Source organism: Arvicanthis niloticus, chromosome 1, assembly GCF_011762505.2.
Source record: "Arvicanthis niloticus isolate mArvNil1 chromosome 1, mArvNil1.pat.X, whole genome shotgun sequence".
NCBI lineage: Eukaryota > Metazoa > Chordata > Mammalia > Rodentia > Muridae > Arvicanthis > Arvicanthis niloticus.
This window is the reverse complement of record NC_047658.1, coordinates 2,944,703-2,971,994: the sequence shown is the minus strand read 5'-3', so window position 1 is coordinate 2,971,994 and position 27,292 is coordinate 2,944,703. Positions and strand designations below refer to the sequence as shown.

Below are 27,292 nucleotides of genomic sequence, written 5' to 3'. Positions count from 1 at the left end.
ACACACACATACACACTCACATACACACTCACATACACACACATACACACTCACATACACACTCACATACACACACACATACACACACACACACTCACATACACACACACATACACACACACACTCACATACACACTCACATACACACACATACACACACACATACACACTCACATACACACACATACACACTCACATACACACTCACATACACACACACATACACACACATACACACTCACATACACACACACATACACACACATACACACTCACACACACACACACTCACATACACACACTCACATACACACACTCACATACACACACTCACATACACACACACACATACACACACACACATACACACACACATACACACTCACATACACACACACACAATTAACAGAAGAGCCAGCAGCCCTTGTTACTTCTCAGCCACCTCAGTTTGCACTCCCTGGGCCTGGGTGCTTATCCATGCAGCAGTGGGCAGCAAAATCCAGGCTTAAGCCCCAGATGCTACAAATACAATCAGAACAAGGTGGCAGGATGTGACATGCTGGGCTGGGGGCAGCCCCAGACTTGTTGCTTGGCAGAGTCCCCATGAGCGGGGCCAGGTGTGCCTAGAACTCACAGGGTGGGTGTGGAGGGCTGTGTGATAAGTCACTGCACAGGTCTGTTTTCACATAAAGACCCTTTATTGAACATCTGCCATCTGGGTGATACCCTAATAATGTCCCTCCATGCCAATTCTGAACTCATGGGACAGCCCCACCTCCCGGGACCCTCGCAGTCTTTTCATTCCCTTGTCTGAAGCACATGTGACCTTCCAGAGCCTGCAAGCTCAGCTTCAAGGCTTCCTACAAAGGTGAGCACTGCAGCGGGGCCAGGGGCCACATTCTGAGGCTGAGGTCGGGGCAGGACAAGCCCGGGGTCCTCAGGACTTCTGGATCACCACCTGGAACTTACCTGGAACAGAAGGGCCAAGACAGAGCCGTGAGAGAGCTAGCTGTTCACCCCACTCTGCACCAACAGCCTGGGTGGCCTTGGCAGTGAGTGGGTCACAGGGGTACCACCCCACCCAACTGGCCCACATTCCATACCACAGGGGAGAGGCGGGAGGGCTAGCCTGAGCTCCTGACATGTCCTGTTCATTGAGCCCAGGTCCTCACAGTGGCAGGGAGGGGTGACAGCTGTGTGTGTGTGTGGGGGAGGGTGTCAAGAGGAGTCATCTAGGCCCAGCAGTGCCCTATGGGGTCAAGATAATAGCAGACCGGTGTCAAGTCCACCATTCAGAGCCATTGGAACTGGCCAGGGTATGAGATGTCCCACTGGGTCTTGTGCCAGTTTCTTCTCTTAGAGGCACCCCAGGGACACAGGCTGGGCATATGATTCCATTCCTGTTACTTGTCTCTGGGCCTCAAATTCCATGTCATATACAGTTTTGGTAATCTGCTTCCCCTTCCCTGCACTGATGAGGGACCAAGGATGCAGAAGCCCCAAAGTCTACACCACGTTTAAGAGAAGCAAAACGCCTGTCCCCCAGTGACTTACAGGCGGGCAGGGAAGCCACGGAGGCGGTGACCAGGCTCTGGAAGCCCAGTGTATGAAGGGCGCCGCACAGAAGACCGCAGGTGAAGGCCAGGAACTGGGGTGGGGGCGGGGGACAGAACAGTGTGGGAAGAGGGGAGGCCAGGCCCCAGCCCCAGGAGAGGCCTATCAGGGTGGGCATGTCCCTCACCCAATACCTTGGGGGCTTCCTCTAGATACTGTGGCCCCGAGCCCATGGCGATGAGGAGGGGGAAGCTGTTGTCCTGCAGAACATAGGTCCCCTGGCAACAGAAAAGAGCCTGGGGCTTGGGTATTGACAGCAGGGGGCAAGGACCCCATACCCCCACAAACCCAGCATCCAATCCTTGGGAGGCATGTGGGACATGCTGTCTGGCCATGTGGCATTAGGAAACAGTCCCTGCCTCGCAGGGCTGATGGGAGAAGCAGAATCTCTGGCCCTTGATGTGGTGCTGGGGGTGGGTGGGGTGGGTGGGGGGGAGTGGGAGATGAGCACAGCATGGGTATTCAGTGGGGACTACTTGCTGGGAGAAGAACCACCATGTCGAGGCCACTAGCCACTGTGTAGGGGTCACTCCTGAGGGGCAGGTTGAAGTTGAAGAAATAGCCCTGCCACCCGCTGCAGTCCGGTCCTCCCTTAGGTTCCATGGAGAAGGGCAAGTGGGAATGGCTGTCTAAGAGTTCTTGCCTCCTACATCCCCAGTGGGCCCTTGTGGAGTTTCCACTGCCCCTAACCTGGAAGCCAGGTGCCGGAGCTGGGCTCACACACCCACCTGGTGGTTGGTGCGCAGTCCATCCATGTGCTTTTGGAACATGGCCGCCCACAGATCTTTGCACAGGAACCTGAGGGCATCTACCTCCTCCCTAAAGGCCAGTGTCTCCCGCGGCAGCCTGGATGAGGATGTGCAGCAAAGCCTGGCCCACACAGTACATGCGTGGGCCCGTGAAATCTTCCCCACCCTCCATCCTGTCAGCAGGAACCCCAACTTCAAGTCTGCCCACTCTCCTAAGCAATGGAAGAAGGTAGGTGGGGCTGGCTCTCACCTCTCACCCAGAGCCTGGCCCACACGGAAGCCCAGGCCCTCCAGGACTGACAGGCTCTTCTTCTTTCCCTAGAAGGCCAAGAAAGGAAGGCGCTGGAGGACACCGCACAGGTTTCTTCCCCAGTGCTCAATTCCCTTGGCCAGGAAAGCTTGGCTTCCAGATCCTTCTATCACATCCCTGGAAGCAGTGCTGGTCCCCTGCCCAGGCTGAGTCCCTGGGCCCAGTCCCTCTTGCCTGCCCCAACCCCATGCTGTCTCTGTGAGGTTGGGGCCTGGCTGCCAAGTTCACCTAGGCCATCAGTGGCCAGTGCACCCAACCAGAGAAGCAGAAAGTCTGGGGCTGAGCAGGGACACTGTTGCAGATGTTCACAGGAATGCTGTCTGCCTTCAGCCTGGTGGTAGTGGGGGATGGGGGGTTGGAGGAGGGTGGGGGATGGACGGACAACTAAGGCCAGCTGGGCTTCAGAAGGGTTAAGAAGCTGCCTGGTGCCACTGCAGACCTTCCACTCTCTGGGAGGCTGAGGCAGGAAGGTCATACGTGCCTGAATACAGAGTGTATTTGTGCCCAGCATGGGCAACAAGGCCAAAACCTGCCCAAAACCTATCTTTAAAAAAAATAAATAAATACAAGACTATAGGCTCTCCCTGTCCCTACAGCCCCAACATCAGGGGGTCGGAGGCGGGAGGACCAGGGGCATGAGGCCATCCTCAGCCAGGGTGAGCTGAAGCCAGTCTGGATTCTGTCTCACACAATTACAGAAAAGGGTTGGGGGGCATGGCTCACTAGTAAGGTATTCACCTAGTAAGCCTGAGAAATTGTGTTCAGTCCAACCCCAGCACCACCAAGTTCAAATGAAATGTTGGCTCAGTGGAGGGGGCCTGGGTAAAAGGCATCTACGGTTCAGATCAAGCTGTTAGCGATGCAGTGGTACAGGCCTCCTTCTGAGCGCAGCGTGTGGGAGGTTGAGGTAGAAGAATCATAAACTCGAGGCCAGCTGGGCCTACATACTGAGTCATCCCAGTACTCTGGAGGCAGAGGCAGGTGGATATCTGTGACTTTAAGGCCAGCTTGGTCTACATAGTGAGTTCCAGGACAGCCAGAATTTCACAGGAACTTTGTCTTAAAAAAATAAAATAAGCCGGGTGGTGGTGGCACACACCTTTAATCCCAGCACTTGGGAGGCAGAGGCAGGCGGATTTCTGAGTTCGAGGCCAGCCTGGTCTACAGAGTGGGTTCCAGGACAGCCAGGACTACACAAAGAAACCCTGTCTTGAAAAACAAACAAACAAAAAAAAACAAACAAAAAAAAAAACCAACCAACCAACCAACCAAACAAAATCAATTAAAAAAAAAAAAATCAAAGCAAGCCGGCAAAATGTCTCAGTGGTAAAGATACCTGCTTCCAAACCTGAAGACTCAAGTTGCATTCTGGGGTCTCACATGGTAGGAGAGAAGTGACCACCAGAAGTAGTCCTCTGGCCACGTGTGGTGGTGCACACCTTTAATCCCAGCACTTGGGAGGCAGAGGCAGGCAGATTTCTGAGTTCGAGGCCAGCCTGGTCTACAGAGTGAGTTCCAGGGCAGCCAGGACTACAGAGAAACCCTGTCTCAACTGCCTCTGACCTTCACATTCACGCTGTGGCCCATTCCCTACAAAACAAATGAATGTACCGAAAGCCACTTCACTGAAGAGCCAGGCTTCTCCCAAACACGCAGAGACAAGGCTTCCTCTAAGAAGATGGTGAGGGTGGCTGTGCTAGCTTCCTCCAGCACATGCAAGGGGAAAAGGGCTGGCTTTGACGGAAGACAGACACAGGTGCCTATGCATGAGCGAGCATGCGCGCACACGCGCACACACACACACTTGCCCCGCCATGACTTGCAGGGCAGCACCTGGGAGCCCTTTGTTGAATCAGTCGCTTTGTGTTGGTGTTATCTGGTGTTCTGAGTGCCTGGGTTGAGATACACCCTGGTACTTCCCACATGTAGGGAGTCCATCAGGAAGATGGGGGGGGGGGTGCTACTAAATGTCTGTGTCTTAGTTTCTTTGTGTGCAAAAGGAAGGCAGCCCTAGTAACTGTCTCTTGGGATCCTCGGGGGAATTCAAGCCACAAATCAATTTGTCTTATTGTGACACCCTGCACAGCATGTGTGTCCATCAGAGGAGGTGACAGCCCCTGGCCAATGTGACACCATTAGCTAGAGAAAGAACCCCATAAAAGAGGTAGCTGTGTTCCAAGGCTCTAGAACCTAGAATTGGCAGGTGGTGAGCTGAGTGAGCCTGGGGTCCCTGGGGGGCCACTGCTTTCCTCAGAGTCCACACTAGCTCTACCACAGAGGAACAAACCTGTGTCCATGTTGCCTACAGTGACAAACAAGGAAAGTCCAACTGTCTATGGCTCAAGCTTTCTGGATGTTCTCCAAAGGTCTGCTGCCAGAGGGTAGAGCCCTGCTCTAGTGCCAACTCAGGCTTATTATAAATATAAAAGTGTCTTCTACTGGAACCCCCAATTAATATTCAATATTTACCACAACAGTGACAGATACACAGAAGGTGCCCCCAGACACCCTGGTTGTAGATACAGGGCAGGCTCAGAAGCCCAGACAAGACAGCAGAGAGGCCAGAAGGGTCATCAGTAAGCTTCAGTTTCCTTCTACAGACTGAACAGTCCCTGGGGTGGACATCCTGGATGTCTGACCTGGATACAGTGGCCTCAGTTTCTCACATGATGACAGAGACACAGCTGAGGTCAGTGCTGGCCTCCCTCTGCCTGTCCCTGGGCAAGGGTCAATTAAGTATCTGCTGAGTTGAAAGGACTGGAGTGGCAGGGTCAGGGGTGAGGGGACAACAGAATGCAGGGGGAAGAGACTGGGACAGCAGGCAGCAGAAGCAGCCCTTACCCCAGCCATCTCACTGACATAGGGACAGCACAGCCTTCAAAGGCTCTTGAGTACTTTGAGTCTCTTATTCTCCTGGAAGAGACAAAGCAGGGACCCTACTGCCCCTAAGAACAGACCAAAGCAGCCAGTCACTCCATTTCTAGGGCTGAGCGTACTAACCACATGATCCTGGGTGGGAAAACCATAAAGAGCATGCTGGGACATGTGCCATACTGTAAAAAGCAAAGGCCAGTTGGCTCAGGCAGGCCCCTACCCAGGGACAATCCTCAAGGTGAGGGGCTGAGCTTTTGTTTTGGATTCTCCTCGGGGCCTGTGGAGCTTCCAAAGCCGAAGTCCGGAAAAACCAACACAAGTGGTTTGCCTCAGGCATTGTTCTGGGGACCTGCTCCTGACCTCTACAGGTGAAACTGCTACAGTCCTTGTATAAAATGGAATGTTTGCATATAGCCCACACACATTCTCCCACAGATCTTGCTTTAGTTTGTTGTGTTAAGGATAAAACCTAGCTTATCGCTGTGAGATTGTAAGCAGGTACTATTCTGCTGAGCCACGGCCCCTACCCCTCACTGGGGGATTCTAGGCAGAGGCTCTACCACTGAGCCACGCCCCAGCCCCTCACTGGAGGATTCTAGGCAGGGGCTCTACCACTGAGCCACGCCCCCAGCCCCTCACTGGGGGATTCTAGGCAGATGCTCTACCACTGAGCCACGCCCCCAGCCCCTCACTGGAGGATTCTAGGCAGGGGCTCTACCACTGAGCCACGCCCCCAGCCCCTCACTGGGGGATTCTAGGCAGGGGCTCTACCACTGAGCCACACCCCCAGCTCCTTACTGGGGGATTCTAGGCAGGAACTTCACTGCTAAGCCAAACCCTAGCTTTCTTATAGACTATAAATCCTTTCTAGATGATTATGATGCTATACAGTGTAATTACTATATAGTTATTCCATACTGTTTAGGAAAAATTTTAAGAGTTTGTAAATAATCATTAGTGATGTAATTAACTTTAAAAAGCCATCTCTGCCTCCAATTTCAGTCCTTGGGAGGTACAGGCAGCAGGATGGTGTGCTTAAGAGTAGAATAGTGTATAAATGAGAAATCCTGACTCCAGGGATGCAGCACTTTGAGATGTAGAGGCCAACTGTACCACACTGGGGGCACAGCACACAAACCAGACACAGGAGAGCCCATAATCCTAGTACTTTCCAGGCAGAGGCAGGAGGATCACCAGAAGCCAGCCTGGGCTAGAGAGTGAAAACCTGCTTCAAGAAGCACTGGAGTTGGGTTGGGGTGGGGAATATTCAGGGAAGAAAAGCGAGAGAGGATAAAGAGGGAGCAGAGCAGTCTCTACAGAAGTCATGAGAGTTCAAGCTGCCATGTAGCCTATAAAGTCAGGGAGATTCCTGAGACCTGATGCTCAGACCCCGATCCCAACTCTGTTATCTCAGCTGTAGGACCCCCAGTACAGTCAGTCAGTGGCAGCAGTTAGGAGCTACAAGGAGAGCTCCCAGCAAGCTCATGTCTGTGTAGGTTCGCAGAAAGCTATTTTAAACTCTTTATTGAGTCAAGGTGACAGAGAGCAGAGAGGAAGCAGGCTCCCCTCTTCCCAGAGCATGTTCCTCAGCGCAACGCAGCCTCTTCATGACCTCCCTGGGATGGAAGACAATGGGAGGACGACGGGAGTATTGACACACAGGAAGGCACAAAGGAACACATAAGTGGTAGGAACTATTATGGGTTACAATATTTCAATGATCCCAGCGCCACCTTCCACATCACTGGGTGGGGTCTTTACTCATTACTGGGGCAAATCCATACTAAAAAACTCACTGTGTGCTGGGGTGTAGCGCAATCAGCACGCACTTTATCCCAGCACACAGGCAGCAGGGGCATAGGAGACAGGGAATGTTAGGGTGCATTTTTTAAGGAGGAAACGGAAGGATAGGGAGATTAAGATGTTGAGTTGCACACTAAGTGGGTGGTGAGGCGAGTCCTCAACTGAGCCCAATAACAGACAATTACCCTAATTATCAACGGCGCCCCAGGACCAGGCTGGAACTGGGCGCCTTGTCCCGAGTCATCTCGCTCCGCCTCATCAGTGACCTGCCATAAAGCTCGACCACACCCCACTTCTCCACCCCGAGGCCACGGCGTGCCGCTCACCCCCGAGCCAGGGTCCGGGTCCGGGGCCCACAGCTCCGCCACCATCTCGGTGTGCAGAAACTCGAACAGCACTGCGTCCGCCATGCGCTGCCTCGCGCCCCTCGCACTTAGCCAACGCTTCCGACTCCCATTGGTCAGCTCGGGAAGCAGCCCTTATCTGATTGGTGCTCTGATTTAGCCCCGCCTCCTCCATGACACGAGGGGGCGGACCCACCGAGCCTTTTCCTTGGCTGTGCGAGCTAACGTTTTCCACCCTTACATCGCTTCCCTCCCTGATTCCGAGTCTTCGGACGTCTGATTGGCTGACTCTCTGATTCGTGTGCGGACCCAAGTTTAAAAAAAAAAAAATAAAGTCACGCGTTACACAGAATTTTCCTAAATAAACAAACAAACCCGCAACACGGAAGCGATTTGTCTAACTGCTTTCCTATTGGCTAGACCTCGACTCACGTGACGCTCCGCGGAGAGAACGCCTCACTTCCGCCAGGCGGCGGATCCCTTGGGCTCGGAGCTTCGGAGACCGGGTATGACCTTCCGGGACTCAGGGTCGGTGGCTCTTGGTACGTGTCCCCTCGGGCGGTCGTCCTTTCTGTGTTTGCCCTGGTGCTGGCCTGGAGGACAGTGGAGGGCGTGGCCTGTGCTGGCGGACTCTGGGAACTCTTGGTTACAAAGCTTTTAAAACTTATTTCTATTATTGTCAGTATTATTTTGAGACAGTGTATGTCTCACTATGTATGTAGTGCTGGATGGCCTGGCACTATTGTAGATGAGGCTGATCTCGAACTCACAGAGATCTTCCTGCCTCTCCTCTGGTGCTGGGAATTAAAGACCTTATATTATTTAATGTGTTTGTGCGGGTGCGTCCCACGGCACGCGTGTAGTAGGCAGAGGACAACTTTACGGGCCCCAGTGCGCTCCTTCCACCATTTGGGTCCCAGGGGTCGAACTCTTGGTGTCAGGCTTGGCTGCAAGTGCCTTTCCCCATATGAGCCATCTCGCGGGACCTAGTTGCAAGGCTTTACCTGGCCGGTCCTCGGTTTCTCTGGTGTGCACGCGAATGATACAGAGATGCACAATTCCAACCCATGTGTACACAAGAGGAAACTGAGGCCGAGCCAGGACTGGCTGGGGTGGCGGTGAAGGGGCTGGGACTCAGGACCTCACGTCCGCTCAACTCCTCTTCTCCAGCTCCGCGCCATGGCGTCGTCCCAGGGTCGGCGGCGAAGGCCGGGGACAGTGGTACCCGGGGAAGCGGCGGAGACCGACTCGGAGCTGTCTGCATCCTCGTCCGAGGAGGAGCTATACCTGGGTCCCTCGGGCCCGACGCGCGGCCGCCCCACGGGGCTGCGTGTGGCCGGGGAGGCGGCGGAGACCGACTCAGAGCCGGAGCCTGAGGCCACGGTCGCACCGGGAGACCTGCCCCCGCTCGTGGTGCAGCGCGATGCGGTGGAGACGTGGGGCACCGAGGAGACCCCTGCCGTAGCGCCTGCGCGCTCGCTGCTGCAGCTCCGGTTGGCGGAGAGCCAGACGCGCCTGGACCACGACGTAGCGGCTGCGGTGAGCGGCGTGTACCGCCGTGCGGGTCGCGATGTAGCCGCCCTGGCCGGGAGGCTGGCAGCTGCCCAGGCCATTGGACTGGCGGCCGCCCACAGCGTGCGCCTAGCGCGCGGGGACCTCTCCGCGCTCGCCGAGCGCCTGGATATCGTGGCCGGCTGTCGTCTGCTGCCGGACATACGAGGGGTGCCGGGCATCGAGCCTGAGCAGGACCCGGGACCGAGAGCCTAGGCTTCACTCTGTGTCTCCCACCTGACTCGGTCCCTTGGTGCACATTCGTACCACCTGTGGCATCTGACTCAGTCTTTGTTCTTTGATCACCGAGGGCTCCAATGCGTGGTAGCGTTTGGTAAATGCGGACAGAAGCCGAATCCCAGCATCTTCATTGGTTTGGCCGGATTAAATTCTTAGCACAGTTCTGGGATCCTCAACCCAAGACTCGGCCCAGGTTCTGTGGATATCAAGTGGCTTAGTCCCCACCCCTTCATTCTGGTCCTGTTTCCTAAATTCAGCGTTACTGTTAGTCAAGACAGGGGTTTGCTTTCTTTTGTTGAATCTCTCTGAGTCTAGGCTTGGGCGGAGGGGTATCCCTTTAGGTTACATCCCTAAATGATGATAATCACTTCTGATCCGAGGATACCTTCCTCTTACACACAGACCGCTGAGGCCAGAGGCAGACCTACCTAGGCCCGAATAGTAACCCTCTCAGGCCTTTGGGTCTCGGGCAGCGCCCCCTGGTGTTTTGATCGCTATAGGACATGACTCCACAACAAACCTACCACCTACAGTGTCTGGATGCTAAAAGGACTTGGATTTCTGACCTCTGGGGGCACCGAGGATAACAGGTTCTTCTTGCTTCTTTGCTTCTTGGCTTTTTCATCTTTTGACCACTCCTTTTGTCTTCGTCTTAATGAGGATTCTCTGGCCTTATGTGGAAGGAAGCTTGGGTGGGTGAGACTAGCTCAGTGGTATTGTGCACTCTTCGAGTGGGCAGCCCTGCTCCAAAAGAAACAAAGAAACTAACACATTCTCAGATGTCTCTTCCCCTTTAAAAACTTACCCCACCCCTAATTCTGGCTATCAGCTGATATGCTATTTTGTTTTTAAATCAACTAGTCAAGGTTTTTATTGAAAATTAGGGGTGGGGGTTGGGGATTTAGGTCAGTGATACAGCTCTTGCCTCAGCTCAAAAAAAAAAAAAAAAAGGACTAAACAAAAAAGACCCCTCCCCTCCTCAAAAACAAAACAAAACACATAACTGGTGCATGTCAGGCAGTGGTGGCACACACTTCAGTCCCAGCACTTGGGAGGCAGAGGCAGGCAGATCTGAGTTTGAGGCCAGCCTGGTCTACAGAGTGAGTTCCAGAACAGCCATTGCTACAGAGAGATGTGTGTGCATGTGTGTGTGTGTGTGTGTGTGTGTGTGTGTGTGTGTGTTTGCAGGTGTGCCTGTGTGTTCAGGGTTGTCTGTGTGTGTAAGCAGGTGTGCTCACAAATGAAAGGGCCTGTATGTGACAGAGGTGAAGTACAAGACTGTCCTCTAAGCCCTGTCCTCTCCAGAAGCTCTGCTGTGCCACTGGCAAAAGACCACCACAGATGGGCTTGTTGACCTTTGAGTCTCCTAGAAGAAGGGGGATGAGGATGCTGTGCCACCTCGCCTGAGGGTCCAGCCACTCTTTCCCAAGCAATTGTTTACAACTCTGCTCTAACTCTCCTGTGTCAGGGACCGGGTAGATGTATGCAGCCCAGGAAAGGACTAGGGACGAGCTCCATGTATGCATGTAAGTTATACCTACTGTGTGCAGATCTCCCAGTGGGACTGCTCCTGCTTGTAACCCCTCACCCTCGCTCTGTAACTAAGCCTAATAAACTCTCTGGTTCCCCAGGATAAACTGATGGAGGGCTAGAGAGATGGCTCAGCGGTCAAGAGCACTGGCTGCTCTTCCAGAGGTCCTGAGTTCAATTCCCAGCAACCACATGGTGGCTCACAACCATCTGTAATGAGGTCTGATGCCTTCTTCTGGTGTGTCTGAAGACAGCTACAGTGTACTCATATACATAAATAATTAAAAAGAATTTGATGGACCAATGTCTCGGCTTGTCACTGGCCCTATAGGGCCAGACATTGGTTAGTCACCACAAGGAAGGAATTTGAGCATGGGGTTGACATAGGAATGTCATGCTCAACTGCATATCATTGGTGTTGTTATTAATTGTCATTACTATTATTACTTGAGACAGTCTCTCACCAAGCCTGGTGCTCAGGGTTCCTGCTGGATTGGCTGAGCTGGGAGCCCTCTCCCTAAACCTGGACAATTCTGGTGGCCAGCCAGCCCCTAGCTCCTCCGGTCTCAGCCCCACAGGGCTGTGGTTCTAGGAGCATGCAACTCCTTGCTTTAGTTAGACCAACCAGCCATCCAACAGTCCCTGGGATTCTCCTGTTTCCAGCCCACCAGGATCAGGGGTTACAGGCATGCATCGTTAAACCCAGCTTTAGAAGGGTGCTGGGAACCTGAACCCATGCTTAGGCACCTCCCCAAGTCACTTATTAAAGGAATCCCATTGTAGACCTTAAGCATGATGGGAAGAAACACAGGCAGGAGCATGCCTGTGAGTTTCCCTAAGAGTTGCAGTTGGTTGTCAACTTGGCCACATTTGGGATCAGCCAGGAGACTCACCTCTGGGCATGCCTGTGGGGATTAGCTTGATCTCCTTAACTGAAGCAGGAAGTCTGCCTGCTTCGGTTGGAGCCCTTAGAGGAAGGGGCTGAGTGACAGCTTGCCTTCATCTTTCTCTGCTTCCTGTTGTGGATGTAATGTGACCAATACTTCAAGCTCCTCTCACCTGGACGTTTCCTCCGTGTGGTACTGTACCATGAACCAGGAGAACCTAATAGGTTATTTCTCCAGTGAAATGAGCCAATTCAAGCCAAATTAATTATATCAAAGGCGGGTTTACTGGGAAGCTGCTCTCGGGTGAGTTCACTGACCCCAGAGATGGAGGCAAGGGAAGTTACCATGGAGAGAGCAGGAGAACAGAGAAGAAAAGTGGAAGAGAGAGAGAAAGAGAGAGAGAGAGAGAGAGAGAGAGAGAGAGAGAGAGAGAGAGCGCAAAATGACTGGATTATATAGGGAGGAGCCTTTGGAGGAAGGGCAGCCTAGCACGAGGGGCTGCAAAGTTAGGGACTGAGGGATGCTGGGAAAACCTGGAGGCCAGGTCTGCTTTGGTATGTAGAATATGGACCTCAGTCCGTTGTCCCAGGGTCTGAAACCAAACAAAACCCGCCTGCCTTGTCAAGGCATTTTATTGCAAGAAAAGAAACAAAGACAGTTGCCACTGTAGCACATGTTTTTATTTCTCTTGTTGAAGGTTGTCTTCCTGTATTAGAACACATAGAACCTTCATGGAAAGAGGCGGTGGGGTCTTGGTTTGTTTTTCGATAGGGTCCTGATATGTTACTCTGTAGCTCAGCAGTCAGCTCTGACATCCATCTACATGTGCGCATGTGGGCACGCGCACTATGTCAATACACTGTGTGCACATGTGTGTGCGCGCACACAATACAGAGGTTGAGGCTGGACAGTGTCTCCATCCAGGACCTGGGTGGATCCAGGTTGGGGGTCAACCAGGCCACAGGCAGAACCCCTTATTGGTGCAGGAATGTAGCTAGGGCTAGAGGCTGGGGGTAAGTACTAGGTGGGGACTAGGTGGGGTTGAGAGCCTGAACCCTCTCACTTCCATCCCTTCTGCTCAAAGTGCTTACTGACATCATCTGGTACTTGGAGATCTATGTACCTATCTATCAGAGGCCCTGAGGTAGCCCCATCTATGTAGGTGGCAGCCCCATGGCAATCTCCTGCGTGGGCACAGTGTCTCTGAGTTGATCTTCCTTGGGTGGCTTTAGTGAGCCAACATGCCTCGCATGCACAGTGGACACAGCAAGCACCCTAGGCATGTCTGTAGAATCCAAGGTGTGATTAAGCCAGTGCCCAGTAATATTGACGTGCCCAGCTATGTATGCTGCTCCCTGGCTCTCTGCCGCCCTCTGTTGGAAATCCTGAGAAGACATGCTGTTGCTGCCTGTGGAAAAATCACAGTTTAACTTAAGCCTTGTTCTGACCCTTCACAGTCTCTAGTTCCAAGTTTTCAAGAATTACTAACCTGGAGTGGGGGAACAGTACTGCCACCTGGAGCTTGTGGGATAATCTAAATTTTTATTGGAATATTTTTTGGAGGCGGGGAGGGCAAGGTCTCATGTATCCCAGGCTGGCCAGGAACTCCCAGGAAATAGCCTTTAGATTCTTGTCATTCACCCCCTGTTTTCTGGGATTATAGACCCGTGCCACCACAAGTCTCGGTTAACATAATGCATGTGTATATATACTCTATCTACATGAATATATGTTTGAGACAAGGTTTCTCTGTGTAGCCCTGGCTATCCTGGAACTCACTCTGTAGACCAGGCTGGCCTCAAACTCAGAGATCCACCTACCTCTGCCTCCTGAGTGCTACGTTTAGAGATGACACAACCACACCCAGTCTTATTTTAGTTTTTAAAATGCTCTCTGTGTGGGTGTTTTGCCTCTCTCTCTCTCTCTCTCTCTCTCTCTCTCTCTCTCTCTCTCTCTCTCTCTGTGTGTGTGTGTGTGTGTGTGTGTGTGTGTGTGTGTGTGTGTGTCTGTTCCACATGCATGCCTGATGCCTGAGGAGATCAGAAAAGAGCATCAGATCTCCTGAAACTGGAGTTACAGAGGGTGTGAACATCTATGTGTGTGCTGGGACTCAAACCAGTGTCTCCTGGAAGAGCATCCAGTGCTCTTCCTTGCTGAGTCATGTGTCCAGCCCCAGGAGGATATCCATCTTGTAAAATTGTTATACTGAGTGCACTGAGAGCAGCAACTGGAGGTGACTAGAAAACCACCTGGTTTAAAAAGATTGGTGTGTGTGTTTGTGTACATGTATGTATCCTGTTTGTGTAAGTATTACTGTATCTATGTGTCTGTGTGTATGTATGTGTGTGTATGCATGTGTATGTGTGTATGTGCTTGTGTGTTAGTGTATGTATGTGTTTGTGTATGTATGTATACGTGTTTGTGTGTGTGCATATGTGTGTATGAATGTCAGTATTGTGTGTGTGAATCTGTGTGAATGGGTGTATGTATGTGTGTTTGTGTGTGCATGTGTATGCTTGTGTTAGTGTATATATGTGTTTGTGTATGTATGTGTGCTTATGTGTGTGTGAATGTGTGTGTGAATATGTGTATGTCAGTATGTGTGAATGTGAGTATTGTGTGTGTGAAGTGTAGGTGTGAGTCTGTGTGACTGTGTGAATGTGTGTGAATATGTGTGTGAATGTGTGTGTGTGAATGCAGAGGACAACCTTGGGTGTTGGTTCTTGATTTTACCTTTTTCTACAGGTACCTCTAGTTCACTGCTGCAGACATCAGGTTAGCTGAGCCAAAAGTCCCTGGGGATTCTCAGGTCTCACCAATGGAGTACTGCTTATGGATGCCCCGTGCCTGGCTTTATGTGGGTTCCTGGGAGGATTCGAACTCAGGTCCTCACACTTGTGATTCATCCTAGGGCCCTTGGTTCTGTCCTTCTAGATGCTCCTTTGGAGTTCATGGCGTCTGTCTGTGACTGATCAAAGATGACCCACAGGGGCCTAGCAGTGACTCACAGAGGCAGGGAACCTCGGGACATGGAGGCCATAGTCTTCGAGCTTGGGCCCCAAGCTCCTCCCCTTCTTGACCCTGCCTCAGCCCCTGAGTGCGGTTGGGGGGGGGGGGAGGGAACAGGCGTGGCTTTCTTAATAAATAATCAAGTTTGTATAAAAGAGACTTAAAACTGAAGAGGGGCTTGTGTTTCTTCACAGGGCTGCCGTGCCTTGGGCTCCCTGTCCCCATCCGCTAGCTTTTCCTCCTGCCCCAGGCCTTCCTGTGGCATTCCGTGGGCATTCCGTGGGCTGTAGCTGCAGATATGTTCCTGAACCTTTGGTATGTCTGAATATCCTATTTTGTCTCCCGCTTTAAAAAAAAATAATTTAATTGGATCATCGAGACAGTTCCGTAAGTAAAGGCGCCTGCCAGCACTCCGGCCTGAGGTGGAGCCTTGGCTCCCACAGGGTGGGAGCAGAGAACCAACTCTTGCTCTCTGACCTCTGCTCTGCACGTGCTGTGGCACACACGCATGCAGGCACACAATAAGTTTTAAAATTTTTAACACAAATATTTAAAGGGCGAAGTTGGAAGGCAGAGAGAGAGAGAGAGAGAGAGAGAGAGAGAGAGAAACCATTGGCTCCAGATACTGTTTATAAGATTGCAATATCATGAAGTATTTTCTCTTACCAGAGCGGAAATCAAAATCAAGAGGATATCTCAAAACACCGCAAGTATTTGGAAAGTAAATAGCCCAGAGGTCAAAAAAGAAATAATAATAAAAAAAATTATATAAAACTAAATGAGAAAGAAGGGGGTCATGGGGTGAGATGACTCGGTGGGGGAGAGGGCTTCTTGGGGGTGTGTGAGACAGCTTGATGGAGTGGGAGGTATACTGATAAGGGGAGGGGGTGTTTGAGATAGTTTGGTGGAGGGGGTGGCGGAGGGGTTGGAGGAGGGTTTGAGATGGCTTGAGGGGGGAGCAGGGGGTTGAGAAGGGTAGATAGGGCTGGGAGACCGCTTGGTGGGTGTGGGGAGGGGGTGCTGAGATGTCTTACGGGGGGGTGAGATGGGCTTCACGGGACAGGGGGAGGGCTGTGCAGGGGCAGCGTGTTGAGACCCTTGGTGGGTAGAGGCACAGCCAAACCTGATGCTCAGGGTTTGATTCCTGGGACCCTCGAGGTGAAAGAGAGACCTGGCCACAGGAAATTATTTCTAACCTCAACCAATACATAATGAATAAATAAATGAAAAACAAAACAGAACAAAAGCCAGGCATTGAAGTTCATGCTTGTGAACCTCATTCTTGGAAGGTTGAGGCTGGAGGATCAGAAGTTCCCAGCCAGCCTCAGCTGAGTCTGGATCACCACAGATTCTAAATCCAAACATCCCTTACAGACCCCCACTTCCAACTGTGTGCTCTAGGGCACCCAGGGTAAACATCAGGGAGTGTCTTTAGGGTTCTGTGGATTTAAACAGTGACACCTCCCCACAGATAAGAAGTTGGGGAATATTCTAAATCAAAACAGGAAGGCTGGAGCTGGAGAGATGGCTCAGTGGTTAAGAGCACTGACTGCTCTTCCAGAGGTCCTGAGTTCAATTCCCAGCAACCACATGGTGGCTCACAACCATCTGTAATGGGATTCAATGTCCTCTTCTAGTGTGTCTTTAGATAAAGTCAGTGTGTTCACATACATAAAAGCCAACAACAAAACCCCCCAAAACCAGGAAGGCCATTTCCAATCTTGGGGGGGGGAAGTATTTATTTGTTTGTTTATTTAGTGCAAGCACACAATGGAAGTGTTTCTAAAATTTCTTCCTTGAGGGAATTGTAAACCATGTCTACCTCCCACCACGGTCCCAATGACAACCTGAGGCACGTTTGCCGAAGGCCTCCTGGAGAACCGGAAATTGTATTAGGCTTTCTTCCAGAGCAGGGATGGAGCTGATTGACAGCAGCTCTGTGTAGATGGAGCCCCACCCTTCTAGTCCTTTCTAGCCATGTCCCTCTCTGAGGTCACTTGCATTTAGGGCAGAATTGTATACAACTGGCTGGGAGGGGCTGAGGCCACTTGGGGGAGGGTCCCATTACCCAAGGGCCACCTACCCCAGCTGTGGTGATGTTTTGTGTCTGCCCCGCCTGGCTACAGAAGTAGTTTGGCTTTAGATGCTCCAGTAGAAAGCACAAAACCTGGTAAGCATTATGTCCTGCCTTGTGAATCCTGAGGACCAAACGCAGGTTGTACGTGGAGGCAGTATTCCCTTTAGGGCTACTTCAAACCCCCACCATACCATTTACCCATTGGTGTTTTGTGATTCCTTCCAATAACCATGATGCTAACCCAAGTGCTCTCCCACCAACTCACACACTCAGCCCCTCCCTGAGGTAGGGGTTTAGCCACTGGACTACAGCCTGGACTTGCTGGCCTTCAACTCTGGAGCATGTCAACCTCTGCCACAACAGTGCACCTGAGCCCGGCTGTCTTTGGATCCTGGCTCCAGTTTGTTGACAGAGTGAATGATTGTGACCCGAAACCCAGTCAGAGAAGAAGGCCTTCCCTCTTCCATTTAGTTTGACAGCATTGGTTGGGTCCATCTGAGCCAAAATCCACTCTTGTGTCCAGTGTCTTCAGTTCGATCCTCTTGGTGTGATATTTTCAAGGCTAACCTGAATTGCATCTGGTACTGATCTGTCAGTCTCTCTTTATTGATTTACTTATTATTCAACAGTTTGTAATTTGTTTGTTTGTTTTGGTTTTTTTCGAGACAGGGTTTCTCTGTGTAGCCCTGGCTGTCCTGGAACTTTGTAGACCAGGCTGGCCTCGAACTCAGAAATCCGCCTGCCTCTGCCTCCCAAGTGCTGGGATTAAAGGCATGCGCCACCACCGCCCGGCTGTTTGTTTGTTTTTGAGACACGGTTTCTCTCTGTAGCCCTGGCTGTCCTGGGACTCGCTCTTTAGACCAGGCTGGCCTTGAACTTACAGAGAGAGATCCACCTGCCTCTGCCTCCTGAGTGCTGGGATTAAAGGCGTGCGCTGCCACTGCCCGGTGGTCATTTAAAAATTTTAAGTTAGATTTATTCATTTTGTTTTATGTGTTTGGCCAGCAGGTACATAAGTGCACCCTATGCATGCCTGGTGTCTGAGGAGGTTAGAAAATGGTGTCAGTTCCCTGGACCTGGAGTCCTTGGCAGTTTTGACCCACCACATGGGTGCTGGGCACCAAACTCGGGTCCTCTGGAAGAGCAACAAGTGCTCTTAAGTGATCTTTCCAGCCAATTAAAAAATATGTATTTTTCCTTTATGTACATCAGTGCTTTGTGGATGTGAGACAGTTGGATCTCTAGAACAGGGATAACAGCTGCCCAGTGTAGGTGCCGGGAACTGAACTCTGATCCTCTGAAATGGTGGCAAAGGCCCTTGACCCTGAGCCATTTCCCAGCCCCTTTTCTGTTTTGAGAAAGGGTCTAGCTTTGTAGCCCAGGCTGGCTTGGAATTCATTATTCAGATCAGGTTGCTCCCAACTCATAATCCTGCTGCAACACCCCAAGTTGGATATTTAAACATTTGCTGCTGCCAGGCGGTGGTGGCGCACGCCTTTAATCCCAGCACTTTGGAGGCAGAGGCAGGCAGGCGGGTTTCTGAGTTCGAGGCCAGCCTGGTCTTCAGAGTGAGTTCCAGGACAGCCAGGGCTACACAGAGAAACCCTGTCTCGAAAAACCAAAAAAATAAAAAAATTAAAAAAATAAAATAAACATTTGCTGCTATGCTCACCCCTGGTTTATCATTTCTCTTTGTTGACAAATGGCACTCCTTGGCAAATATCTGCACCCATTTTGTTTACCTGTGTGTCAGTTACTGGACATCTAGGTTGTTTCTTCTTTGACTGCAATGGGCAGGTGCCATACAAAGTCGGGGGGGTTAGCAGACAGTGCTGAAGAGCTCCCGGCCAGCCAAGGCCACACACAAGCTGTCTCAAAAGGGGGAGCGGACTCATGTTCATAATCCCAACACTTGGGAACCTGAGACAGGAAAGTTGAGTGTTAGACTAGCTTAGGCTACATGGCATAGACCACACTCTAGCCAGGTGTGGTGGTGGTGCGCACCCTTAATACCCACTTGGGAGGCAGAGGCAGGTGAATCTGTGAGTTCGTGGCCAGTCTGATTAACACAGAGAGTTCCAAGATAGCCAGGGCTACATAGAGAAACCCTGTCTTGGAAAAAAAATCACCAGTGTTTTCTAGGGCTGGGGTCTTGGCTCAGGAGAGAGAGAACTTACTGCTAGTATATACAAAGCCCTACACAAGGTATGTTGCCACACACCAGTAATTCAAGCACTCACAAGAGGGTCAAGTTCAAGTACATCCTCATCCATATAGTGAGTTCAAACCCAGCCTAGGCAACCTGAGACCCCAGTTGAATAAAAAAAAAATATGCTTGGTCTGGGAGACAGGGGTCTGTCTGGCTGTAAATAAATAAGACACAGGAGCCAGGTGTGGCAGTGCACCCCTTCAGTCCCAGCACTCAATAGGCAGAGGCAGGTGGATCTCTGAGTTCAAAGCCAGCCTGGTCTACATAGTAAGACATTATCCAAAAAGGGCAGTGGAACTCTGCATTGCATTTGAGATTCCATTTTATTTAGGTTGTGTATGTAGGTCAGAAGACATTTAGGACTCCATTTTCTCCAACATGGGGTCCTGGGATCAGGCTCAGTCTGTTAAGCTTGGTGGCAGGCGCTTTCCCCTGCCTGATCCCACACTTTTTTTTGTGGGTGGCGTCTTGAGATGTAGTCCAGTCTAGCTTAACACTTCTGTTATTTTGCCTCAGCCCCTGACTGCTGGGATCACAGCCCTGCTGTCGCCAAGCCTGACAAAGCTGCTTTTGAGTGACGGGTATATCAAGTCAGAAAATGACAGAGCACGACCACGCTGAGATTAAATACATGTGTAATTGTGCAAGTGCCCACACACACGCAGTCAGTTCCCCTCTCCTGCCAGTCAGTGACATTGAGGTGTCACTTTCAGAAGGCCAAGGAAGGAGGGGGGACATCCTCTGAGCAAAGAGAAGTTAAGCAACTTCCCAGGAGGGACAGGAAGCACAGCACAGAGACTGACACCTTCCCCTCTGCAGGCACACAGCCCAGAGGCTCCAAGTCTAGATCCGCCATGTTGTTGCCAATGTCCAGACGTGCGTGAGGTTCCAACCCCGGCCCCTGTGCTGACCCCTGGCTGCCTCCTTTTTCTGACTTCTTAAGGAAAAAATAAAATAAAACATAACCCGGGCCAGGAAGCATCCATCACGAGCTGTCCAGCTGAGGCCGGAGGGGCAGAGGTCGGCTGGGAGCTGACCTCAAGGACTCTGTGGGGATTCGGATCCGGCTAGGCTCCGGCTTAAGAGGCTGGAAATTTTCCCACCCTGAGATTTTCCTGCATCAATCCAGGAGGGCGCCCTGGATGCTGCCAGCCCAACCCCCCAGCTCCTTCCTCTCTGGGCAAGGTTTCCCTGACTCCCTAAGCATGGGTAAGGAGGGCTGTGCCAAGGTGGCAACAGGAGACCTAGAACATCAGACATTGGGGTGGATAAAATAGTGTTATCTGGCTCAGAATGGACAAGCGCCGGCCTCAGAACCACAGCTCAAGGACTCAGTATCAACGGGCAAGCGAGGAGTATCTGGTCATTTGTGGCTTCCCTATGAGTTGGACCCCAGCCCTGGTGGCCTTGGGTGTGTGCAAAAGAGTGCTTGGCCCTGGGCCCTGTTTTCCCGCCCCTGCACTTGGGACTCAGCCCTTCCTAGTGTTAAATAGAAGCCTCTTTATTCTAAGTATCTACCATTCCTTAATACGTTGGATTGGGGCCAGACCTTGAGGTGAGGAGAAAGGAGGTGGGGCTGGGATATTTCTGTAGAGCCTTCCAGAAGGCTCCCCACTATGCTGGGATATGGGGAAGGAGGGTGTGGGGAACGACCCCTGGTAGCCTTGGGGAACTCTGCTCGTTCTGGCCTCAGTTTCTCTTCTGGAAGGAATGCTCCGGGCTGGGTGAGATATCTAAGGAACCTCCCATCTCAGAGGTCGGTGTCTCAGGCAGGGAGTCACTTGGAAGGGAGGAGGGTATGTCAGCAGCAACGTGGGCACCGGGAGTCTCAGCGATCAGCTCGGGCTCGGGCTCTAACTGGTGATGGAGGACGAGGCCGCAGGGGCAGACAAGCCAGACTGGGCCTGGCCAGCCGGGACACTGGTAGGCGTCCCAGGAAGAGAGGGAGGCCGAGACAGAAAGATGTGCGGGGCACAGGGATGTCGGCAAAGAAGGCATGGTCCCGAGAGGGTGATAGAGCGCCACCTTCAGATAGTTCCAGGTCGCGGGCCACCGCCAGAATCTCCTGACGGGCAGCTGTGTTTCGAAGACCTCTGATGTCAAGGAGGGCTGCCACATGCTTCCGCCTGTTGGGAGAGGAGAGAAAGACAGAGGTACATGAGGATCCTGGGACCCAGACAAGTGTCCAGCCCATCAGTGTACCCCGCTTGAACTCTGGAACTCTTTGTCTCATTTCCTGGTGTCATCTTGTCTCAATCTCCTGCAGATATTTCCAAATTTTCCATGTAGAATCGTCCAGAACTCTCACCTTCAAGCTCAGTAATAAACTCTTGTTCAACGTCTCTAATCCTCATTAGTTTAGCTTTCAATCGTCACCCTAACTTAACTCAGCAGTCTCCTTTAATAGAACATTTACAGTAATGGAGACTGAAGCAAGGCACTCACACAGAGGAGGTTCTAGACCGTGGCTCTACCACTGAGCCACGCCCCCAGCCCCTCACTGGGGGATTCTAGGCAGGGGCTCTACCACTGAGCCACGCCCCCAGCCCCTCACTGGGGGATCCTAGGCAGGGATTCTACCACTGAGCCACGCCCCCAGCCCCTCACTGGGGGATTCTAGGCAGGGGCTCTACCACTGAGCCACGCCCCCAGCCCCTCACTGGGGGATTCTAGGCAGGGGCTCCACCACTGAGCCTTATCTCTAGCTCACCTTTTCAAGTTTTATTTTCAGATAATGTCTCACTAAATTGTGCAGGCTTTCCTTGAGGTTCTGATTCTCTCATCTCAGTCTCCTGAGAAGGAAGATTTACACACGAGAGCTGCTACTTCCTAAATTCGGTCCAGATGTGCTCACACTTGGCAGATGCCGCAGCAAACCCTTAGTTCCCTCATCCCTTTCCTCCCAATGGCCTCACTTAGCCTAAGAGTGTCACCCCATTAAATCCTAACCCTCTCTTTCTGCAGGTCTGGTTTGGAAGCTTCCCCACCACTGACATCCAAACCTCATCATCTCTTCATTTAGATCATTCTCGAGCTTTCAGCCCCTAGAATACTCACTCCACTACCAACACAGTCCGCAAACGGGGGCTCCTCTGAAAATTCCACAACAGCGTTACAGCTCACAGTCTAATCCTCTGTGCCCAAAGCACCACTTCTCCACAAGCCCTTATCCTAAATTCAAGCTACTAGAGCTTTCCCCTGCAATACCATCTCAACTCCACATCCCTGAAGCACAACAAACCTCCAAAGCTGGTGTGAGAGACCACACCTGTGATCCCAGCCCCGTGGTCGGAGGATTGCTGCACACTGGAAGACAACCCAGGCATAAGAATAAAAAGATGCCGGGCGGTGGTGGCACATGCTTTTAATTCCAGCACTCGGGAGGCAGAGGCAGGGGAAGCTCTGCAAGTTCGAGGCCAGCCTGGTCTACAGAGTGAGTTCCAGGATAGCCAGGGCTACACAGAGAAACCCTGTCTTGGAAAAATAAATGTGGCCAGCTCTAAGAACAGTTTAGCAAGGGGCCGTTCACCGGACCATTTTGCGGTGCTTGAACTTAGCCTCCATTTGAACTCTGACTCAACCTCAGAAATCCCCTCTGAGGATGCTGGGAACCCTTGAAATCCTGTATCCCTCCAGGACAGAATCCTCTCCCTTGCTCCCGAGCCTTCAACCTGGAACTCAGACCTCCTCCCACTTTGCTCCCTAGTTGCCCCTACAGCACCAGTGTCAGGAAGCAAGTCCTCCCATTGCTACTTCATTAGACCGCTGTCTGTCACTCACAGGTGACAGTGTCCTGTCCTGGATTTGAAATCAGGTCTGCTAGTCTGGGTTCAAGCCCCAGACTGTGTCACTTGACAACTGTGAGACCCTGTATTCTACAGGTAAGTTATTTTTGCATTTCTTAAAACAAAACCAACACCAACAAAAAACCCAACCAAAACCAAAAAACCAACACCAACAAAAAAACATACTTTTACCATTTCTACAATCCCCCTGTGGTGATGTAGATGGGTCTCGACATCTCATGTATGCTAGGTGAGTGATCCACCACTGAGCCATCCAGCCCCTCCCTGGGGGTTCTAGGCAGGGGCTGCCCATTAGGCACATTCCTAACTATCATCAAGTTTTATCAAAGTCTTCCTTCCTTCCTTCCTTCCTTCCTTCCTTCCTTCCTTCCTTCCTTCCTTCCTTCCTTTCTTCCCTCCTTCCTTTGCTCTCTGTGTAGCCCTGGCTGTCCTTGAACTTACTATGTAGACCAGGCTGTCCTAGAACTCAGAGCTCCACCTCACCCCCTGCCTCCAGAGTGCTGGGATTAAAAGCCTGCACCACCACATCCTGACTGGACTGCAGCTCTTACTGTCAAACTGTAGATAATGAAGGTGTAATTCCCACAACCAGCTCACAAGTAGGGTATTACCATCTCTGGGCAGCAGACAAGGAAGGTCTGGTCAAAAAGAAGTGGCCCACCTAGATTGGGACGTGCCCGGTGCTGTCCTCCGAGTGTGTGTCCACATGCCCCTATGTGTCCCTCATATCCCCGGCGGTTCCCTGCAGGGCCAGCCCTTCCTGCCGCCGGGCAGCCTGCGCCCCCCTTGCCCCGGGCTTCCTGTGACCGCTTGTTTGTTTGCGAGCCCTGGTGGTGGTGGTGGTGGCGGTGGCGGCGGCGGCGGCGGCGGCGGCCGGCAGAAGAAGGAGGGAAATCTTATTAAGAATGCCCTGGTCCTAGCAGGAAACAGCCGTCAGACACGCTCTCCGCCGCCACCCTGCCGCGGCGCGGGCCAGGAAACGCTGGGACGGATGCCAAGGAGACCCGGGGCTGGCTGCACCTCACCTGATGTCTGGGTAGTCCCGCACCAGCACCCCGACCTCCATCTGGATGCTCGGAGTGTCCTCCAACTGCAGGATCTCGGCCAAGTGTGGCACCACCTGGTCAAGCCAGTAAGCCTGGGACTCCTGTGGGAACAAAGGCTTCAGGGTCTCCCAGTGCAAGCCCCTTCTGCTCAGAACCCTTTCCCTAACGAGCCTTGCTCCTGCCTAGTTAGTCTTCCCCATGGGTAAAAGGGCCCAGAAGGCAGACTGGCATGGCATTAGTGCCAACCTTTGCTTCTATGATGGAGAAACAATTATAGATTCTGTCCCCGAGTTTTTACAGATAATCCTAGATTGGGTAACAGAAATTAAAACCTGCCAGTCGGCTGGGCAGTGGTCCAGGCCTTTAATCCCAGCACTGGGGAGGAAGAGGCGGGTGGATCTCTGTGAGTTCGAGGTCAACTTGGTCTACAGTGTCACAGGTCTTCCAAAACAACAACAAAAAAAATCTGACCTGTTCCATCCAGGTTTGGGAGCAAATACCTATAGTCCCACCACGTGGGAGGTGGAGGCAGGGGGATGTGGAGTTCAGTCATCTTCAGCCGTGAGGGGTTTGAGGCCAGTCTCAGGTGCGTGAGACCTTGTCTCCAAAGACCAAAACCAACCAAATTTAAACAAAAACACCCACCCTAGGGAGGCAGAGGCAGGGGCATTTGGGGCTGTCTCAAAAAACAAGGGCTAGGGCACAGACACTTGATAAACTGAAGCCCTGGGTTAATTCCTCATGGGGGAGGGGAGTGTAAGAGAGCTATTCCAGATGTGGGTTGAGGGCTAGCATGTGCAAGGCTCTCCGTTCTGTCTTCCACACTGTCACCAAAAGAGTAGGAAGTGTCATCATTCAGAAAGCATGGCTAAAACGTCCAGAGGGCCACCCTGTGCTCGTTCCTAGGGCTGCCTGTAAGTCCACAGCAATTATCTTGAAAATGTTTCAATAAGTGAAACTATAAACTTGCAAGGACACACGGGCTATGAATCCCTAAAGCAGCAGCTGGTGAGTTCACAGGCCACCCTTCCTGCCCTGCCCATGACAACTGGACAAGAAAGATTTGGGACTTCAAATTCTTGGATTTGGTGATATTTGGATTCAGAAGATTGTTTGTTTGTTTGTTTGTTTTTGAGACAAGGTCTCACTGCATAGCTCTGACTGGCCTGGACCTTAATATGTAGACCAGGTTGGCCTCTAAATCGTGATCCTCCCGCCTCATCCTTCTCAGTGCTGATTACAGGATCACCATATCTGGCATATTTTTTCCCTTAAAAATACTTTAGCTGGGCATAGTGGTACACACCTTCAATCCCAGCACTCAGGAGGCAGAGGGAGGTGGATCTCTGTGAGTTTGAGGCAAATTTGGTCTGCATAGCAAATTCCAGGACAGCCGGGAGTGCATAGACCATCTCAAAAATAAAACAAGACTTATTTTAAATGAATGGATGCTCTCTCTGTGCCGTGTGAATGCCTGAAGCCCAAGAAGCTAGAATACATTGTTGAATGAGTTAGGGACGGTTGTGAGCTGACACGCGGGGGCTGGGAATCGAACCCGAGTTCTCTGCAAGGGTAGCTAGGGCTCTCCAGCAGCCCCCCCCCCCCCCCACCTTCCCCTTTTCGGTCTTCTTTGTCTTGAAATTCGTAATCCTTCTGCCTCAGCATTCCAAGTACTGGGTGACAGGTGTGCATCCTCACGAACCCAGCTTCTGTGGACCGTCTGTCCTACTTTGGAAGCCAAGCGACCCCCACTCCAGACAGCTCCCCCCCCCCTTTCACCCTCCCCGCCCCACCCCCACCGCCCCCGGGTTTGCCCAGCCCAGCTCGGCACTCACCAGCCGCCGAAACAACCGCTGCAGCTGCGCCGCGTCCTCACGGAGCCTCCCAGCCACGCGGCTGCGGGTCCTCGCAGAGCGACAGCGCAGGCGCCCGCGGAGCAGTGGCCGCACATACTCCACCAGCGCCCGCCGGTGCAGCTCAGCCACCAGAACCTGGGGACAGTGGAGACCGGGATAAATTCTAGATCGCTCCCACCCAGCAGACTCTCAGGAGACCCCCGTTTCTGCCCGCACAGACGGGACGCTCCAGACACACGATGGGGACTCTCCCCTCCTCACGGAGTGCCCCGCTCCTCTAAAGTCAGACTCTTTACAGATCCCCTCAACGTACCAGACCCTTAATCAGATCCGACACACACCACTCTCCCTAAAGTGTGCCGCACCCCAGGCTTTTCCCAACTCTTCCTTGCAGAGCCCCAACCTCTCCCTGCACCGCAGTTTCCACAGGCACGCTTCTCTCTGCAGGCCCCAGATGAGGAGTCACCTATCTGCTTCCAGAAAACCGACTCCCCACTTGGTAGGGTTTCTCTGGGCATCTCCGTCGCCTCCCATCAGCGCACCTGGTACGGTTCATCCTGCATCCTGCGCAGGGCCAGGGCCTGGGCGCCGAGTGTGCCCACGATGCCATCCAGAGCTTCGGAACTGCTCAGCCACTTCCTTCGCATCAGCTTGTTGAAGTGAGGCTGGGTAGGACAGTGCGGAAGGGAGGGTTTCAGCCTCCTCGCTCCACCCTCCCACACTTCTCTTAGGAATCTCCCCCTTCTCCCCTCAGGTTGGCCTTGAACTCTTGATCTCCAGGCCTCCACCTCCCAAATCCTGCGATTACAAGTGTGTGCCACCACACTGGGCTGGGGACACTTTATTTAAAATCTTCCCAGCCTGGCAGTGGTAGCACACACTTGGGAGGCAGAGAGGCAGGCAGATTTCTGAGTTCGAGGTCAGCCTGGTCTACAAAGTGAGTTCCAGGACAGCCAGGGCTACACAGAGAAACCCTGTCTCAAAAAACAAAACAAAACAAAACAAAACAAAACAAACAAACAAAAAAAAACCAAAACCAAAACCAAAAAAAAAAAAAAACCAAAAAAACCCCAAACCAACCAAAAAACAACAACAACAAAAACAACAAAAAAACCAAACAAAACAAAAAACCACCACCAACAACAATATAATACTAATAAGATAAAATCTTCCCAAGGGAAAACAAGGGCCGTGTGGTGGTTGAGGCCCAGCTCCTGAACTGCTGGGATTTACAGACAGTCAGGGCACAGTGTCAAAAATGGCTCCCTGGAGGGGGAGATGCACAGTTCAGGACTGAGGGTGGAGACATTCGATGGAAGACCAGGGCCAGGAGCCCTCAAAGGTGTAGCGTTCCGATAGCCATGAGCTTGGGAGGACTGGGCCAGAG

At 52.1% G+C, this 27,292-nt stretch overlaps 3 protein-coding genes across 7 annotated transcripts in view; 1 reads left to right on the top strand and 2 right to left on the bottom strand.

The window, feature by feature from the left end:
• Positions 1–677: 677 nt before the first annotated feature.
• Trappc6a (trafficking protein particle complex subunit 6A) lies at positions 678–7,833 on the bottom strand. 4 transcript variants are annotated; one of them, XM_034503669.2, is made up of 6 exons: positions 7,677–7,832; positions 2,614–2,681; positions 2,343–2,484; positions 1,749–1,832; positions 1,555–1,648; positions 678–969 (listed from the first exon to the last, which is right to left on the bottom strand). In XM_034503669.2, exons 1-6 carry the CDS (start codon positions 7,758–7,760, stop codon positions 938–940), a joined length of 504 nt encoding a protein of 167 aa, XP_034359560.1. In that variant the 5' UTR covers positions 7,761–7,832; the 3' UTR covers positions 678–937. The 4 variants fall into 4 exon arrangements, with proteins under 4 accessions (XP_034359560.1, XP_034359596.1, XP_034359572.1 ...); XM_034503705.2 differs by having other exon boundaries at positions 678–843; positions 1,551–1,648; positions 2,343–2,460; XM_034503681.2 differs by having other exon boundaries at positions 2,343–2,460; positions 7,677–7,831.
• A 227-nt stretch (positions 7,834–8,060) lies between these two features.
• Bloc1s3 (biogenesis of lysosomal organelles complex 1 subunit 3) lies at positions 8,061–11,315 on the top strand. 2 transcript variants are annotated; one of them, XM_034486338.2, is made up of 2 exons: positions 8,061–8,200; positions 8,865–11,315. In XM_034486338.2, exon 2 carries the CDS (start codon positions 8,874–8,876, stop codon positions 9,459–9,461), a length of 588 nt encoding a protein of 195 aa, XP_034342229.1. In that variant the 5' UTR covers positions 8,061–8,200; positions 8,865–8,873; the 3' UTR covers positions 9,462–11,315. The 2 variants fall into 2 exon arrangements, with proteins under 2 accessions (XP_034342229.1, XP_034342214.1); XM_034486323.2 differs by having other exon boundaries at positions 8,086–8,236.
• An 8,500-nt stretch (positions 11,316–19,815) lies between these two features.
• The window catches only part of Exoc3l2 (exocyst complex component 3 like 2), a 32,918-nt gene continuing 25,441 nt past the window's right edge, over positions 19,816–27,292 (bottom strand). The window contains exons 9-12 of the mRNA XM_034500647.2: positions 26,448–26,570; positions 25,885–26,040; positions 24,029–24,150; positions 19,816–21,323 (exon numbers count right to left, since the gene is read on the bottom strand). Of these exons, the coding sequence (XP_034356538.1) occupies positions 21,026–21,323; positions 24,029–24,150; positions 25,885–26,040; positions 26,448–26,570 (699 nt within the window). The 3' untranslated portion in view covers positions 19,816–21,025. The remainder of the gene's footprint in view (positions 21,324–24,028; positions 24,151–25,884; positions 26,041–26,447; positions 26,571–27,292) is intronic.